At 42.1% G+C, this 17,448-nt stretch overlaps 1 protein-coding gene across 1 annotated transcript in view; it reads right to left on the minus strand.

Annotated features, from left to right (window-relative positions):
• The window catches only part of RORA (RAR related orphan receptor A), a 382,907-nt gene that overhangs the window by 333,551 nt on the left and 31,908 nt on the right, over positions 1 to 17,448 (minus strand). The window contains exon 3 of the mRNA XM_042039179.1: positions 17,068 to 17,315. Within this exon, the coding sequence (XP_041895113.1) occupies positions 17,068 to 17,242 (175 nt within the window). The 5' untranslated portion in view covers positions 17,243 to 17,315. The remainder of the gene's footprint in view (positions 1 to 17,067; positions 17,316 to 17,448) is intronic.

Raw genomic sequence — 17,448 nt, forward strand, 5'->3', positions numbered from 1 at the left:
CTGTACCTGCGGGGCTCTGCGGTCTGCTCTCACCTAACCTAAGCAATTACATTTCAGAGGATTTCACAAAAAACATTCCTTTCCCTCAGGCTGAGTCTTACAAAGAGAATACAAGCAAAACAAAAGCATTGGTAACCAGCCTCGTGGCAAAAAAAACCCTTCTGTGATGGTACCCCTTAAAGCATGGCTGGGCTAGCAGCTCCCTTCACCAGAGCACTTGTTTTAACAGGGACTTTTCCGAGGAAACACTGGATAGTGCCTCTTTAATATTCAGAATTGGTAGAGACTACTGCCAGCCCATAATCTTAGATGTTTTCAGCAATCAGTTAAAGTTACTTGAAAAAAAATCTGTACACAAAAATGTCTTCAAAGAGACTGGAGCTTAATTTTGTCTAGCCAGAAGGAAGGTTGTTAGGACAGAGATGAGCAAAGCTAAATTTCATTAGGCTATCACAAAATTTACTCACCATGAAAAACACTTGGCTATAAATGAGGAGTAAGACATATAAGAAATAAGTAAGTGGGAAATACCTACAGGCAAGAGACTGAGAAGGCTGGAGCATAAGCAGCACAGAGAAGAAAAGGCAAAATAGTAAAACAAAGTTACTCCAACACAAGGCAAGTGTAACACAGCTTGTTAACTCTCAGTGGAGGGAGACCTCAATTCCCTTACACTTTCAACACAAAGAGCATACAAGTCGGTAAAACAATAACCTACTGGAACATTATTTTTATTAGTTTGATTGTCACTACTTATCTTACTAAGACAAAAATCAACACTTCCTCTAACTCTTTCCTGGCTGTTTATCTTTCAGAAGTAGTACTCCAGTGCATCCATTTAGCAATTTATGAGCAAACCTGCATCTGCTCCAGTTGTTCACCACATCAATTTTCTGAAACAAAAACATCTCCTTGTCTCTATTAATTGGTCACTTAATTTTGATACCAACAGTTCATCATCTGTTATAATTTTGTCTATTAAAAAAAATCAGGCTGGAAGATGATCTTTACTAATGGAACACCACATCCCTGCATTTGCTGTTACCTGAAACCTTTTTTCACTCATTTTGAACTACTTGACAAAGCTTCTTGTTAAATGCTTTGAACGGAACCTTCATAGCTTAATGCAGCTGGTTAATTCTACTGAGATAATAAAAAGCTGAAAGGATGACTAACAGTGTTTTGGATATATCCAGTTTCTGAATCCTACTGTGGCCTACCCTTAAGGGAAGAAGTACCTACCCTGGCACTTCCATCTTCCAAACTGGCACTCAATCTAAAATACAGAAAATCTTACAGATCCCATTTATAAAAATGGCTCAGAGTTTCAGAATGACACAGACCTATAAGGGGAGATGAATTTTCACAACTGTTCAATGAAAGCAAACACAGCACACGTGTCACTATCAATCAAGCAATGTTCATTTTCTTTTCTTGATGATCAACCTTTCCTCCAGGACTAAAAATATTTTACTTAAATTTTAATATCCATCAGCTCCCACCATCTTCATGCTGGAAAAAGAGCTCTTCAGAAACCTGCTCAGCTCAGAAACTAAAGCTGAAACAAATTGTTTGAATAAATATAAGCACATTTTTAGAAATAATTCTTGTGTTAGAAAAATTACTCCCACGCCCACTTGGGTGTGATAAATGCTAAGAGTAAAACCTCTTCTGCTTCCTTTCACCATACAGAAAAGATTGAAGGAAATTAATGTTGTTTTGCTGCATATTTAACACATAATATCTTGGTAACACTTGCATTAGCAAGATTCAAACAGGAAGGAGACCGGAAGCTTCCCTAATCTCTTGGGATGCAGTACAACCTACTTCAAAAGGACAACATCTCCATATTGAGGAAGTGAGGAAAAAGAATTTCAACAGATATTTCTACTCCTATAATGGGAAGTTTAATTCAGACATCAGTAATCTCAGGAAAGATGCAAATATTAGAGAATCAACAGAAACATAAACCATTTTTTAATAGCTGTATATAAAAAGAGTCTTCAGTACAACTGACAAAACGATGATGGATCAAGTAGCTGAAAATCAACTGACATAACAGCAATGGGAATTAATGAAGAGTCACATTATTAAGAGGATTTGCATGATGCCTCAATTCAAGCTCCTCATACTAAGATTGGAGGGTTTTTGTTGACATTTGGGCTGGCTTCTGGAAGCTCAGCTCCATTTCAAACCTACTGCTGAATTTGATGTGTGTTTGAAATATGAGGCGTACCATGCACAGTGCAACATTCAACTAGGGTAACTGTTGCTTTCGGGGTTGATCCGAGAAGAGTCCATTCCTAGAGACAGCCAGGATTCCATCTCTTCTCCAGCTTCCGGCAGGTACACAAACCTCCTTTTTACTCCAAAGTCTATCAGACACGGCTTTCTCCAGTGCTGAACACATGAACCAAAAAGCAGATCTCACGTTTGTTTCTCTGGCTAAAGCCCACAGCAGTGACCTATCTCCCCTTTGCTGGGAAGGGTTCACTTGAATACAGCTTCGGACTGGAACTACCAACCAGACCTCCTTTCCCATTTTAACAATTACCTGTCTCAGCAAGATACTGCTAATGAAAAGCTGAAAGGATGACTAATAATATTTTGGATATCTCTAGTTCCTGAAAGTGCCTTTGGATAAAATTTCCCCTTAATCCTTCTCTGTAACACAACTGCATATTAGCAACTTAAAGTTACATAACACACTGTATTTTGATTCTTTTCACATCTCAGATCTGAAACTCCAGTTCACATGAAACAGTCTTTGGTGGTTAATGATACCAACTTATGTGGAGCCAACACTTGCATTTTAAGCTCAGAACCTGCAGTAGCGTCTGGTGTCACCACCAAACCAGAGCCCTCCCAGCATCCTTTGGTCCCTAAGCGCTGCCATAGTCACCTCGTGCACGCTGCAGGTGAACTTGGTGAGGGGGGTGTGGAAGAGACACAGCTGTGTCCAAAGGGGGAGGGAGTTTCAGAGAAAAGAAGGCTTTAAAGCCCAATAATCCCTTTCAATTTCTAGGTATGGACTTGACCAGGTAGACTAAACCACAGGAGACACTGCTGGCAAGGAATTCAGAGTTGATGGTTCTTGTTTTCATGCCCTCCTGCAAGACCTTTCCCACTTGGTAACTCGGTGTCCACAGTAAGGACTCTTACCAGAGACAATAAACTGAACTAACCTCTTGCAGCACAAAAGAACATAAAGTATCAACATTTCAGCCCCCTGTCCCACCATGCTGAGCACAGCAACTCTGGCCACCTGTAACCAGATGAACAAATGGCATAGTCAGAAGATCACATCCACGCTATGTCCTTCTGGTCTCACCATGTGAGGTTTGAAACAAATGTGAGGGAATGGCTACCTTCCCATTTGAAATATTGATGAGAAAAATCCAACAGCAATAGAAAACAAATTAATAACCACATCTGCGTCATTGGAAGGAATATTTCCTCAAAATTCTCTGTAAGGAAAATGTGAAGAGGCTAATTATTATGGCAATGCCTTGAATAAAATGTTTTTACATGTATTAGAAACCTCTCTACAGATTAGAAGGCTACCTGATTTTGCAAAACAGAAAGATTGCCATATTGCTTTTAACTGCACATTAGAAGACAAATTACAAATAAAAGTGTAATCTCTAAAAGTAGAGCAAGTAGAGTGCTTAGTCCTTAATAAAGGCTGGTGGAAGTCATCCAGAACAGCTTCATATGATTTAAATCTAAAGAATGTTTTAAATTTAAATTACCTTAAAGGTATTAGAAATCTCTAATGCTTTAATTTTAATATAGTTTAATTATTCACTATACATTCTGGGTTTATATCTATAAAACTTTTCCCTCAGTAATGTCCAGCAGTTATAAGTCTGTCTGCTTAAAACATGCTGGAAAAATATGAAAAAAAAAAAAAAAAGGCAAATCAAAAGCAATGTGTTTACATCTAAAACATTACATTGGAAAACAGTAATGTAGAAATATTTACTTTTATGGCGAGACATCACATAGAGATGTCAGCATTACACAAAAACATCAACTGCTTACATTTACATTTAAATGTGGTTGCAAAAATCAAACACTACCTGAGACAGACTAAAACCAAGTTTCTCTGCACTGATCTGGTCAAAGTATGCTGAAAAATGCTTACAACATGTAAGAACTTTCACCCAAAGAAGGAATACTGCTTACCCCCTACCACTGCCATTCATCTATTTCTTACCAAGTTTTAATACATAACATAGTGCAAAATCTTTTTGTGGCACACCCCAGGTCTGTAGGGTCGAGTTTGCTGGGGGATCTGAAGTCTTTCATATAAATTAAACCATGTACCTCCACTGACCAGCAGTGGTATAATTGCACCTTGATGAGGGCGAAGCAGATCCCTACAATCTCCTGAGGATTGTTAAGCACTGCCTGTAGAGCAGAGCCTCTGCTAACACGGCGATGACAAATAAAGTTGCCCTCCTCCCCAGCCCCCACTACCTCCAGCAGGCCAAGCTATAACTTAATAGAGGGCAATTTTAAAGCAAAATACCCAAAACAATTATGCTGGTTTTGCTACACGCAGACACACGACAAACTGATAAATGCTCCCTTCTGCTGGCATAGCCACACCCACGCTGGTAGTTCAGACTGCAGTGTCAGTGAGAGCGTGGATCTTTCAATTCCTGTGCCAACAGAACCCACAGGTATCCCAGGACAAGTGCATGGAGCTGGTCTGACAAAAGGACACCTAGACCAGATGCTGGGCAAGAAGAAAAACCATAAAGGCACAGCTGCTGCTTCCTCATGCAATATGGACAGGGAAAAATGCCAAACTTCTTCATACTTGTCCTTCTGAGGGAAATTAACACGTAAAAGTCAAACTTTCAAGTACCTTCTATGGCACTTCAATGGTCTGGTGCCGCTAACTTAGTCCACAGACAGGGAAATAATGGGTCACCTCCCTTACACCTGTCTTTTTGTGTCCCCACAACCTGAAACTCAACACATCTCAGCATAAATCTCCATAGAGTGTGGCCCATAAGCACTTCCAAGACTTCTCAACCCCGATCATGACCTGAATAGGCCTGAAGGAGCAACGTTTCTGATGTAGCAACCTGCAATCCTATTTCTTACTTCCATGCAGGGAAATAAGAGGAATGAAGGAAATGGGAACAGAGTCCAGAAAACATAAAATGCTCACTCTGACATCACACCATTACTCTGTCCCCTCTCACATATTACACCATCCTCTCACATATATTACAGTAACATGTGATGCCTTAATTAAGCTATTGCCCAAACACAGGAAGATACTCTTTTTGTCTTAAGCACATCATGTCCACAATTATTTCATTATAGCTTTAGACTTTGTGTGACAAATACCACACAGGTAGGAGAGAGAGTAGTTATAAAGTATCTTGGAATGTTATGAGACTAAGATTAAAGTAAATCAGTATAAATCAAATACTGCTGTAACTAAAATATATTCTGCTCTTAAGGAAGAAGGGACACAAGACAGGAATTCAAGACAGAGTAACATGAATCCCAACTTTCATGTGTACCATCACTTGACTACTTTAAACTTCTCTTACAAACAAAAGCCAGTTGGTAGTAGCCTCTAATATTATGATAGTGCTTTTCCAAAGAGCCCAAATTCTGCCCCAGGACTGCCTACCACAAAGTAAATGCAGTCCTCAAGTCACTGAAAAGGGTTTGAAGAAGGAACTTTTTCATATATGCCTCACAAGTTAATGTCAAATGCCAACAACAACAACAGGTATCTTAGTAGAAACTACCAATCCCAAACTCTTCCCCCTGATTTAAGACACCAGGGAAAACAGTATAAACCTTTTCAAGGGAAGCTTGGAACTCAGCATCTCACCATTTAGGTGACAGAATGTGTTTGCTTCATAAAGAGTCCTCACAGCACCCCACTGTTAGTTCACAACTCTTTTTCTTTCCTTTTTTTTTTTTCCCAAATATTTGCACTGTTGCTGGACCATAAGAACAGGCTTTCATCTTAATCTGCTTAACACACTGTGGGAAAGGGCTTCTAATTTCACAGGACTGAGATAAGACAAATAATTCATATAACACATTAGCACAACATCTATGGCAAAAGCATTTAGTCAGAGCTCATTGGAAACAATAGGGTGCTGAAGCAAATCTAAGGCAACTGTTTGAGGCCACACCATGCCCATTTTCTTACATTCCGTAGCAAAGACAAGATCACAGAATAAGAATATATTAATTGTCCAGAGGCAATAAGGCAGTAAATTCCCCTCCCCTCAGCAGACATTGTAGCTTCCCCCACTGCTCCAGTCCTTCTCCAAATGTTTTGGGGGTTTTTTCCAGGCCATTCTCCAAATCAGTCATCTTTCTTTTGTGTCCTTTCATTACACTTCTTCCTTAAGTTCCACATCTTTCTTTTACTGTTCATTACCCAAAACTACCCTGCTCCCCCTTTGGCTTCATTTACTTCCTTTCTGGGTTTGTTTTTACATTTTCTATTGCTGCCTTTCCAGAGCCAAGTTTGCTTCCAGTGTGTGTTCTGCTGTGTGTGGAGAAAAGCAATGCAACAAAATATTTTCAGTATATTGGCATGAGTCCCCACCTCACCACTTGTGATCATTTGCTCTCAAATCCCTAAAGACATTCTGCTTTGAACTTCTGCTGTGGCAAAGAAAACAAAGGATACGTGGAAGAAATTCTGAGGAGACTTGCCAACTGCAGAGGTCTGTGACAAGCTATTTCTACAGTCTCTAAACTGGGCTGAAAACAACAGGAAGGTGGACTTGGGAACACTGGAAACCCAACACTGAGGCCAAATACAGCTTGCTAAATGGAAGCCTGTGGTTATCTGTAAACCTAGCTGCCCTGCTGATCCTGGCTTCACCAGAATCTTTTGTCCTTATCCTCTCTAAGGTGGATGTTGTATGGGGGAGCATTCTGTGGAGAACTGAAACCAAAGATTTTAGTGACGGACTGCCTTGAGCACTGCTGTGGAAAGTCAATGACTAGCTAGAACTTTGGAAGGATTTTGCTTCCCTTTCAAAAAAAAAAAAAAAAAAAAAAAAATCTTCCTTTGTTCTTTTGCACAGCCTTAGATACTACACTACCTGTCACACTAAAGCATCTCTGGGAGACTGCTGACCTGGCCTGGTAATTTCAGTGGGGTATTATGATCCAAAAAATTAACAGCTGCAACGTCTCGTGAACTAAAATTGTGAATCTCTAAAAGGAGGCCAAGTGGTATAATGTGATTTACCTGGAAAACAAAACAAAACAAAAAAATAGAAACAATTCAGTTATGATCAAACCATGTTAGAGGCAGCCAGTATCAAGAGAGAGAAATGCCAGTAAGGCAGACCACCTCAACAGTCAGTTTACTAGATTACTTGAAGCTAAATCCCTACAATCTGTTCACCTTACCCTTCATTTTTTCCATCACAAAACAAAAAAGACTTTTTAATTGTTGTAAGAATAGAGATGTCAGCAGCTACATATTAAAACCTTCAGTAAACTTAGCAAACACACTCCATATACAGCAACAGGTAAGTGCAACTCAGGTTCTGTACCTGAGGAAATTCTTGCTCATCTCCTAACAGCTGTTCTGAAGTAGGGATACAAATTCTTCTCCAGCAACGGAGCCACAGTATGATTCTGAAAGCAAAATTATAGCAGGGTAACAATGTATCTGCCAAAATAATTACAACTGCTCACGCAGCCCTACCTACCGTGAAAACTACAGTTAATTCATCTTTTATCCAGAGTCATTTTCATTAAAATATCTTCTTTTTCTTAAACCATTTCCCAGTGAAGTTCTTGATCACTAGCAGCTCTCTCTCGATCTTTACTACACATGTGCCCCTGGTTTTACCCTACACTGAAGTACTGTCAGTGACAGCAACAGAATCATCCATGATGCTTAATATTAACCACACACAAACTGTCACAGGATCCAGCCTTCTGCCAGCAGAGCAGAACACTTCTAATAGCCAAGGGTGGTTTTCACACTGCCAACATATGACTGACCTAATCTGATCTCTGGCAGATTTACACTCACGAAAATCAGATCACTTCACTTCTTAAAAATACACCTGATTCCAGCAGAAAGTAACATACCATTACAAACGTTAAAGAGTGCTGTGTGGGAATGAAATCTCTAGAAACAACTTAGTGGTTTGGTTTTTTAAAGACTCTCAAAGTGTAAAGCCTTACTGGCTATTGATGGGTTGGCAAGATTGCTTAGGGACTCAAACTACAACACCACTACACATTGCTTTGTCCATTATTCCTCCAAGCATCAGTCCTGGAAAGAGCTGCTTTTGTGCTCTTTCTAACTGACTTCCATGTATTATCTCAGAAGCACTCTGACTCAACACAAGATGTCAACAGTTCAGAATATACTTCATTAGAATTTTTAAAAGGCCTCTCTAACAACCCAAGCAGTAAAGGACCCTTTCCTAACTTCTATAATGACAGCACAAATGACTAACAAAACTCCTCTTGAAGATTACACAAATGAAGCAGGATGCAGAGAGAGGTTTCTGATATGCCCTAGTTTCCTTTGAAATTGGTTTAATTTTATTTTATTTTTTAATATACACAGGATTTAGGCGATGGTTTATGCTGACAGGTTTTTTTACTTCAAGTAAAGTATTAGCAAAAGCTGTATTTTAGCCTGTCTTATCAAATTTCAAGATTTCTTACAAAGAAATAGTTTAAACCTTACCTTTCTACCCTTAGTTAAAAGATGTAATGCAGCAGAGGCCTCTGATTTACATTTAGTACAGACTTTGGCAAAGTCATCTATTAGTTTATAAAAAGGCATTTTTTCCTACCTCTGCATTTGAAGAGAAACTGTGAGGGGAAATCCTACTTTAAAGTATTCTCATAATTCCACTACAGGAATAAAATAAACCCTATAATCAGTATTTCACAAGTCTTGGCCTTGGTTTTATCCTTGACTGTATCTAACAGACCTTGCTTCAGTGCCAAAACAGTCAGGCCAAGCTCTACTAATACATAATTTAAGTCTTCCCCATGGTGTCTACAGTTTTGCATACATACTTATTTCAGAAGTGCAGGGCATACACTTCTACATAACTATGGCAAAAACTCCTCTCTCACAAGTCAGGAGCTGGCAATGCTATTGGATGCACACTCAACAGCGCTTTGCTATTTGGTCTATCTCTGGGGTTTGATTTTTGTTTTTCCTTCTGTCTTCTTTCAGCCATATTGTTAAAACTAGCTGCAGAGTTCCTGGCCATATATTCCCCATTCTTCACACAAACTACCTCTTTGGACAAGCATGCCATTTTAAAAGATATTTATAAGAGTAATTTAAAAAAAAAAAAAACAAAAAAAAACAAAGAAACAAAGACAGAGGAGAGGGTTCTCTGTCCAACCTCCTTCTAGGAGTTATAATTTCCATAGTCTCTGCATATTAAACACTTTCAATCCATTTCAACAGTTGCAGAACTAAAGCACATAGACATTGTTAATTAATGCTGTAAATATCCCACAGTCTGTATGAAATGAAACATTTAAAAAGAACAGCAGCACCACAGTTTTCACCCCATGATCACTACACCTGCCTCATTAATCTCCTGCACCCATGTGAAGTAAATACATAGTACAACTACAAACTAAAAATCAACAAAGCCTTTAAAAACGGTTTAATTTGATTCTACAAGGGAGGTTATCATAATCCAACTCTGCTTTCTCACATTCTGCTGGCAATTTCTCTCAGCTCAGTTTCCACACTAACTTTGTTCTCCATCTCACTATCTATCATGCTGTTATAATGCCAGCTCAAATGCTGTTTGTAACAGCGCAGCAATTTCTCAGAAGTTGCCAGCTTCATAGTGTGTTCCTTTAGAAGTGCATGGAAATTATTAGATTAAATTACAAATGAAAGACTCTGCAGTTGGTCATTATTACTAGGACATTTACGTACATTCAGTTGATCATGAATTTTGACTTCTGTTCCTTTGCAGATTTTTGTTTATACTCTGTTTTGCTGGATTATATGGAAATGAAATTAAAGACAACTGGAAAAGAGCTGTATTTTCCCCATCATCACCAATATCCTGACAAGGCTGTGACACTCACCTCCCCCATTCCCTACTGGCTTAGTGTCAAGTGATCCCCTAGAACCAATTTTAAAACCTCTGTGAATATGAGCCCATTTCACAGACAGCAACTCACTATTTAAGGAACTCAACAGTAAAGAAATTTGCTTTACAAAGCAAGACCTGCAACATCCCAGGCGTCCCCCCGGTTTCTAAGATTTCACATACCAGCATGGGACCAAACAATTAATACATCCAGAAATGCCTGAAGAAAAAATTGATCATTCTGCAAGTGGTGATCACAATAGGGTAAGCAGCAGGATCTTCGATTATCTCACTGCTGGGGGTATCATTTTCAGGAAGGTATTTCAAACCAATTTCTTGACCATACACTGCCACTGAAAACATCTAGTAATTTTCTACAGGAATAGAGCTGTTTGACCCAATTCCAATGCAGATAATTATATTATCTGTATCCAAAATCCCTCTGAGTGTTTCAATCAGGTATGGTATTCTTCACTTTCCGTTCTGATCTGCTTAGCATGGCTGAGCACCATTAAACAGCTGTCAGATTCCACACAAGAAGTGGCTGGATTTCAGTAATAAGCAAAATGGTTCCCGATAGTGTTTAAAACACCTGGGGATCCTTCCAAATGAACAGTGCAATGAGGCTAAACTATAAGATTAAACTGCTGTAAAATAAGCCCCACAATTTCTTCATGAAAATACACACCCCAATACACTTAGCCTCTGAAGAGCTCAGTTGTTGCCAAGAATGAAACATATCTAGATGAGACTTCAGATAACGGTATGAAGAATAATTCACAACCTTTACATTCAAGAAATTAGACAATTAACTCCTCATGACACACAGCCCAAGCTGTTCTCATGTTTCTATCAGCACAGACCATCTACAACAGATATGCTGAAGTGACTGTGACTGTGAGTCATAGAACAGAGCTCACTGTTAATTCAGCTACTACAAAATACCAGGCTCCTCTTCATTTTCAGTCCAAGGAGGTTTTACAGAAAACATTTAAAGAAGCATGTGAGCTAACTGATCACGAACACAGTTAGTTAGAAGTGAAAAGGTTTCTAATCATCAGAACAGCAAAGCTGTAGAAGAGCCTCCTACCAGAACACTGGGGGCAAAAAAAACAATCCTAAAAATGAAGTGTGATCTGTTTCTGACACCAAATGTGCAACATGGATCTAGCGACAGTAGGGGATTCAGGCTTTGCTCTGCAGGGTCCTCCTCTACATATCTGTAAGAAACTGTGCAGGTAAGGATGCGTGAACTGTCTGCCAGCTGTGAGTATATATAAAACCAACAGCTCTGTAAAGTGCCTTTCCAGAAGTGGTTATCAGGGCACAAAGACAGCCTCAGCAATACGTGAAATACAAGATACTTGAAAAAAAAAGTCAAAGAAAACAAGATAGCAGAAATCTGCATATGAAGTGTGGATTCTTCCACATACTCAGGAAGCTGCTCAACACTTTACCCACCAGAACTTCCTCTTCTGCCAAAGCCACAGAAAACTACAGAACCTCCACAGCAAGCTCAGGTCCAGGTAAAAGTGTGACAGAGGAAAATAATTCAGCTCCTCTTGAGAAGCAGACACTGCTCCCCACTCCAGCATCCCACTCAAAGGCCCTGGGATGACAGGCAGCCTCTTACCAAAACGTCTGGGATGGACAGACAGCTGAGGTGGTGACAAGTGCCTTACAGCATGGGAATGGAAGGCCCTGAGTCAAGTGCATTGTTGCATTTTGACAGCTCCTGTAAACTACCAGGGCCCAGCGTTCCCCTTTCCCTTCCCTGCCTTCTACAGCTGTGTGACAGCAGCTGCTGCTGCCACTGCAGCCCCTTTGCTCCCCGTGCAGCAGCGAGCACAGAGCCTGTAAACAATCCCTGAGTTATACAGCACTCAGACTTGCCCCTGCATTTAGACATATTTCCAATTTAAATTTTTTTTTCATTTTTTTAGTATCTGTTCCTACAACTGTCACTGAAAACATGTTCTTAAAAATATTTCAGTAAAGAATGGATCACCTATTCCCAAATTAATTTCAAGAGTGCTACAGATATCACAGTAATTTAAAATGAGGTTGGGTTTTTTCCCCTTTCCCTTTTTCACTGGGATAGCTCTCAGATTAAACCCAACAAAATCGACTGAGTCATTTCAGATTTTCCCCAACACACATTTTTGTAGCTTAAAAAACAAATATCAGAAGGAGAAAAAAAAAAAGACAACCTCCCAAAGCTGAAATTGCCCTTTCCATTCAGATGCAGTGCTATACCCAAAACTGAAATTGTCACACAGCCCGTTAATCTCCATTACAAAACATGTTCTTTATTTAGTAAAATTACAGCATTTGGTTGAATGATAACAGTATTTACATACTGGTTTATGAGCTCCTGAGATGTTTCTCAAGCAAATAAAATAAGAGAATAGGTTACGGTTTATTGAAATAAGAGAACTGCATTGTTCCTAGGAGAACAACATACTGCTGCTATTATTGCTCCTATGCTACAAACATTTAAAACAAAGCTGTACTTTAAAGGATTCAAAGCACATATCATCTACCAAAATAGGACTAAATCAGTGGTGAATGCAGAATAGTCCTCAATGATGACAAAAAAGAATCTGCAGAAAACATCCCAATTTACAAAATTCAAAGAGTCCTCCTGAAAATAATGCTCAAGATTTCATATTGTGACTGTGCTCTGCGGAAGTGCCTAAATTCAGAAATGGATAAAATCTAGCAAAAAAACCAAGTACTTTTAAAGAAAATAACACAACAAACCTATTGTTGTTACTATTAATGATGTCACATCCCTACTTGTGCAGCATCACCCAAATTAAAATAAAGCACAAAAAGCAACACACCACAATCTACCAGTAGAGACAGGATCAGGATAAACAGACAACATGATAAAAAATTCCAAAGGGTTCTGGAAAACAGCAAATACGCTCAGAACCTCAACAGCAAGAAAAGAAGAACAAATACCTACATAGCTACAGATTTCTACTTTTAAATATTAAGCACCATAAAAATATTTGCACATAGCATCACCCAATGATGTAAGAGCTGTCTTAAGTATTTTTCAGCAAGACATCCTCTCTTGACTTACCTCTGAGACCAAGAGCTCAGTTCCAAACAAACTGAGCATTTTTTATCACATTTAAAAGCTTTTTATTTACTTCTGCTTTTTAATGAGACAGTAGATCTCTGCTAAAATACAGTTTATTCAACTACAACTATTTCTAGGGGGACTAATAGAATATTAAGCCTTAGACTGCCGCATGGGTAGAACTCCATGGATGCCAAAGCCTGCAAAGTGAAATAAATGGCAATAAAACCCACAGTCCAGGGCCAGAGTTGGTGAGGGAAGCATTCCTTCTACCAAGCATGGCAAACCACAAACCCTTGTTGCAGAACACACACACACTCTCAGACTGAAATTCAACCTGCTGGTCAGCGACTGGTCTTCAGAAAATCTTAACCATTACTGTCAGCAGTAAAAACATTCCTCGGGGGGAAAACCAGGCTTTTTATCCATTTCCTGCTTTTTCCGGTATGGTGACAATTTTCTAACAATCAGTTTTAATATCAGACTGCAGGGAATTTCTCAAAGCATGCAAGTATGCATGCATGCCCCCACATACTAAATATATCAGGCAACAACTCCCCATTTGAAAGGTGCTTTTGGTAACTCAGAATTTATGTTTTCTTAAGGGTTCTACACAGCAAGAAAACCAGCATAATGTCTGCAAAATAAAAACCAAGTTATGTAAGGATCTGGCAGTACAAACAGGTTTACATATCAAGCAATAAAATATTTTGAAATGATAGCATTATAATAACTAAAGCTTCACTTAAGAATTTGTTCCACAGCAGACTTTTCCCACTTCTTCATGAACAGTCCTCTCTTTAATTTTGTTTTCTTCATTCCTTATATACACTGGTTATTATAAACGCTGAAGTATCGAAGCAGCTTTGCAGCATGTGCTGCTATGAAAATAAAGGATATGAAACAAGTATTTGTAGCATCTGCCTAGTCAAAAAATAAGGATTTTTACAGTTAGAGAGGTGTATGAATGTGTACATATACCTAAGTATCTATGTATTTGTATCTCTCGTCCACACAGGTCGCATGAGAGTCCAGAGCTGCCTGCTTACAACACATGGCAGAATTGTGACCCAAACAGGTAAATTTTTGAACTCAGTACACAGCTGAACATATAAGCTTATAACCTAGCAGTTCTAAAAATAATTTCACCTATACTAGTCACACATTAAGGTCACATCGTTGCCATAAGATATAAAGGACCACTAAAAACAAAAAAGGCAAGAAATCAAGCGCTATTTCAATAGCTTAAAAAAAAAAAAACAAACCAAACAACCCCCAAACCTACAAGTCTACAGGGACCTCTAACACCCAATGCATCCATCATGTCCTGACTTCAAGGAGGCCAAAATGTTGTCATTGTCATGTTTTCCTGTGTGGTTCTGTATCTCTAGGTTTTAACTATTAGAAAGGCACAATCAGCTGGTGTGTATTGTATAGGTCAATTTACTTCCAATACACTAATTTATGCAACATTAGCACAGAATGCCAGCTCCAATTCTCTTACTGTTTGCACTCTAGGAGTAGACTTGTATTTTCTGCCAACTCCATTACATCATCCAAAAAAACCCAAACACTTTTTTTCCCCCCCCCCCAAATCCCTGCCACTCTCCTTTTCCTTCTCCCCTCTCCCTTCCCAAGCCCTTCCAAACCACACGCCAATTACTGCCGCGAGCTTTATTTCGCTTTACAGCCTGCAAAGCCCCAGCGCGCAGGGCTTTGGCCATTGTGTTGCCGGGGATGCCTCCATCACTGACCTTCGCTTTCCCACTCAGACTGTTACATAACGCAGTGCCTGCCTGCGTGCGGCGACTGGGCGAGTGGCAGCGTGTGCCTGGAGTGCCTGGCCCCCTCCCCCTTCCCCAGTGAGTCCCGGGGGAGGAGGGACATGTGGGTCAGCAGGTTAGCAGTACCAGAGCCCAAACAATTCGGGACCGCCAAGAAAACACCCTCAACGCCGGAGCCGCCCGGGCTTCCCAGCACCCTCCTCTCCTTTTCGCATCCATACAGAAGCGACAGCCGAGTGTTACATAATTTATGGGATCCCAAAGTTGCCCCCCTCCCCAAGCGCGGCGGAGCCGGCTGCCGGCTCCCTCCCGCCGGCCCCGCTCGCCGGCAGCACCATCTGCCCGCGCCGCCGGAGCACTGGGCCGGAGAGCCGGGAGGGGGGAGCGTTGTGTAACACCCGCGAACTACGGCCGGCTCCGCAAACATCCAGAAAACTCCCCGACAAATTAAGGAAATTTTCTCCAGTGTTTCTGATTAACCTCGTTACATAAGGCGCTTGCATTCCAAATCCACTCTCGCAAGCTCTAAATATACCCCGCGCAGCCAAACGCTCCCTGCGCACACGCCCGTGGCCACCCGGCCTCCTCCGGCCGAGCCCGCTCCTCCTCGCCTCGGCATCCGCCGAACGGCGCGCTCCCTGCTCGCAAATCGCCTCTAATTAAATGTTTCGGCGTGTGTCATCTCGATGGCTTTTACTGTACGCGGATTCCCTGAGTGGGAAGCTGCCTGGGAAGGGGGGGTGTGGCCAAAAGGGGAAAAATACTGTAAAACACAAGCCAACACATGATCAGCCATATTCCAACCTACAACCCAAACCCCCTCCGTCCGAGGAGAGACGGTCTCCCCACCGCCGGCGGCCGGGCATCGCTGCCCCAGCCCCGCCGGCGGCCGCCGAGGGGGCTGCGCTCCCGGCGGGCACGTACTTTTCTCCGCCCGTAATTTCTTTCAACAGCCGTGTGTATTATTACATAGCGTTATTTAATTCATTTTTACCCATCACCGAGGGATTTTACAGAGCGAAGCCTCTCTAGCGCGCTCCCCCCTCTTGTAGGAGCAACGCTTCATAAATTATTTACAAGTAATTAAAGCCGCAGCCTCCTCCCTCTCGCACGTCTCGGCAAACTCCGGCGGTGTTTGAAGCCGGGCCCCTGTCCCTGCCCGCGGCGGGAGCAGCCCGCCCCGCACGGCCCCGCACGGCTCCGCACCGCTCCGCCCGGCAGCGCGCAGCCCTCCCGCCGCCGGCGCGGCTCGGGCGGTAGCGCGCTGACGCCAAACTTCAACCGCCCTGAGCACCTTCAGAGCTGACCCGCACGACTCCGAAACGCAACCTGAGGCAGGAGGGGGCTTTGACAGCTGGCGGCAGAAAAGGGGGGCTCGTTTGTTTGCAGCGTTTTATTCGGGGGCCGGCGGAGAGCGGTAAGAGAATCCCGCGGCGCACAGAGACCCTCTGCGAAGTTGTGCACCTTCAACAACAGCAGCTACGAGATCATCCGCTCCGCGATGAAATCATTTTTAAGATACACTTAAATGAATTAAGGGAAAACAGCGCGCAAGAGAGTGAATAAGTCACCCGCAAACCGCAAATCTCCTATTTAATCACAGATCCCCCATTCACAACAAGCCACAGCACACCAGTTGAGAAACTGTCAAAAGGAGACAGACGAGGGGGAGAAAAAAGGGAGGGAGGAAGGACACTGCAGCTTTAAAAGTTTGTTCCCTTGAATCCCAATACTCCCGCTGTTGCTTTATATATTTATAAAATTATGTAATTTCAGGGGCACAGTACCCATCCGGATACCACAGGCAATAAACGAGAGAGATAGGAAAGCACCAAACACTGCTCAATATTTTCATTGCATTTGTCCCTCCTCCTGCAGCAATTAAAAGAAGCTATAAAAGTTTGCAAGGTTTTGCAGGGGGTAGAAGCCCGGCTTGTTTGCGTGCGCGGCTTCAACAAGCACGAGCAATAAACCAGGGGATTAAATTGCTGCATTTCCCCCTTGTCTCTTACCCCCCTCTTCCTATTCCCACCCACCCACCGATCCCACTCCCCCGGCCCCCTCCCCCTTCCCCAAGTCTCCCTACCTCTGCTGCTGCTGCTGCTGCTGGAGTAGCTTTGCCTGCGGACGGGAGCCGGCGCATCGCTTTTCCGGGCAGGCTCCAGGTTCACCGGGGTGTCCCTGGCGCCGGCGGCCGCCTCGGAGACGCTGCTGCCCGGCTCACTGGCTGCTGGATCGGGGGCTGCCGGAGCCGACTCCATGTTTTTCCCAATGTAGATCGCTTGGAGATGGCGAGCTCCTACACTCCCTCTATCTTCTGTTTCCAGCGCAACTCTATGGTAGGAAAGCAGAAGGGAGAGAGCGAGCGTGATCCAGATGGGATGTGAGCTTGCCTGGCTGTGACCACAAGCAGCGCTAGCGAGAGCTGCACACCCCCCCGCCCCCGCACCCCCCGCGCTCCGCCGCC

Source organism: Corvus kubaryi, unplaced genomic scaffold (assembly GCF_017639235.1).
Source record: "Corvus kubaryi isolate FWS band 111438036 unplaced genomic scaffold, C.kubaryi_AGA036_p1.0 37394, whole genome shotgun sequence".
NCBI classification, from domain to species: domain Eukaryota; kingdom Metazoa; phylum Chordata; class Aves; order Passeriformes; family Corvidae; genus Corvus; species Corvus kubaryi.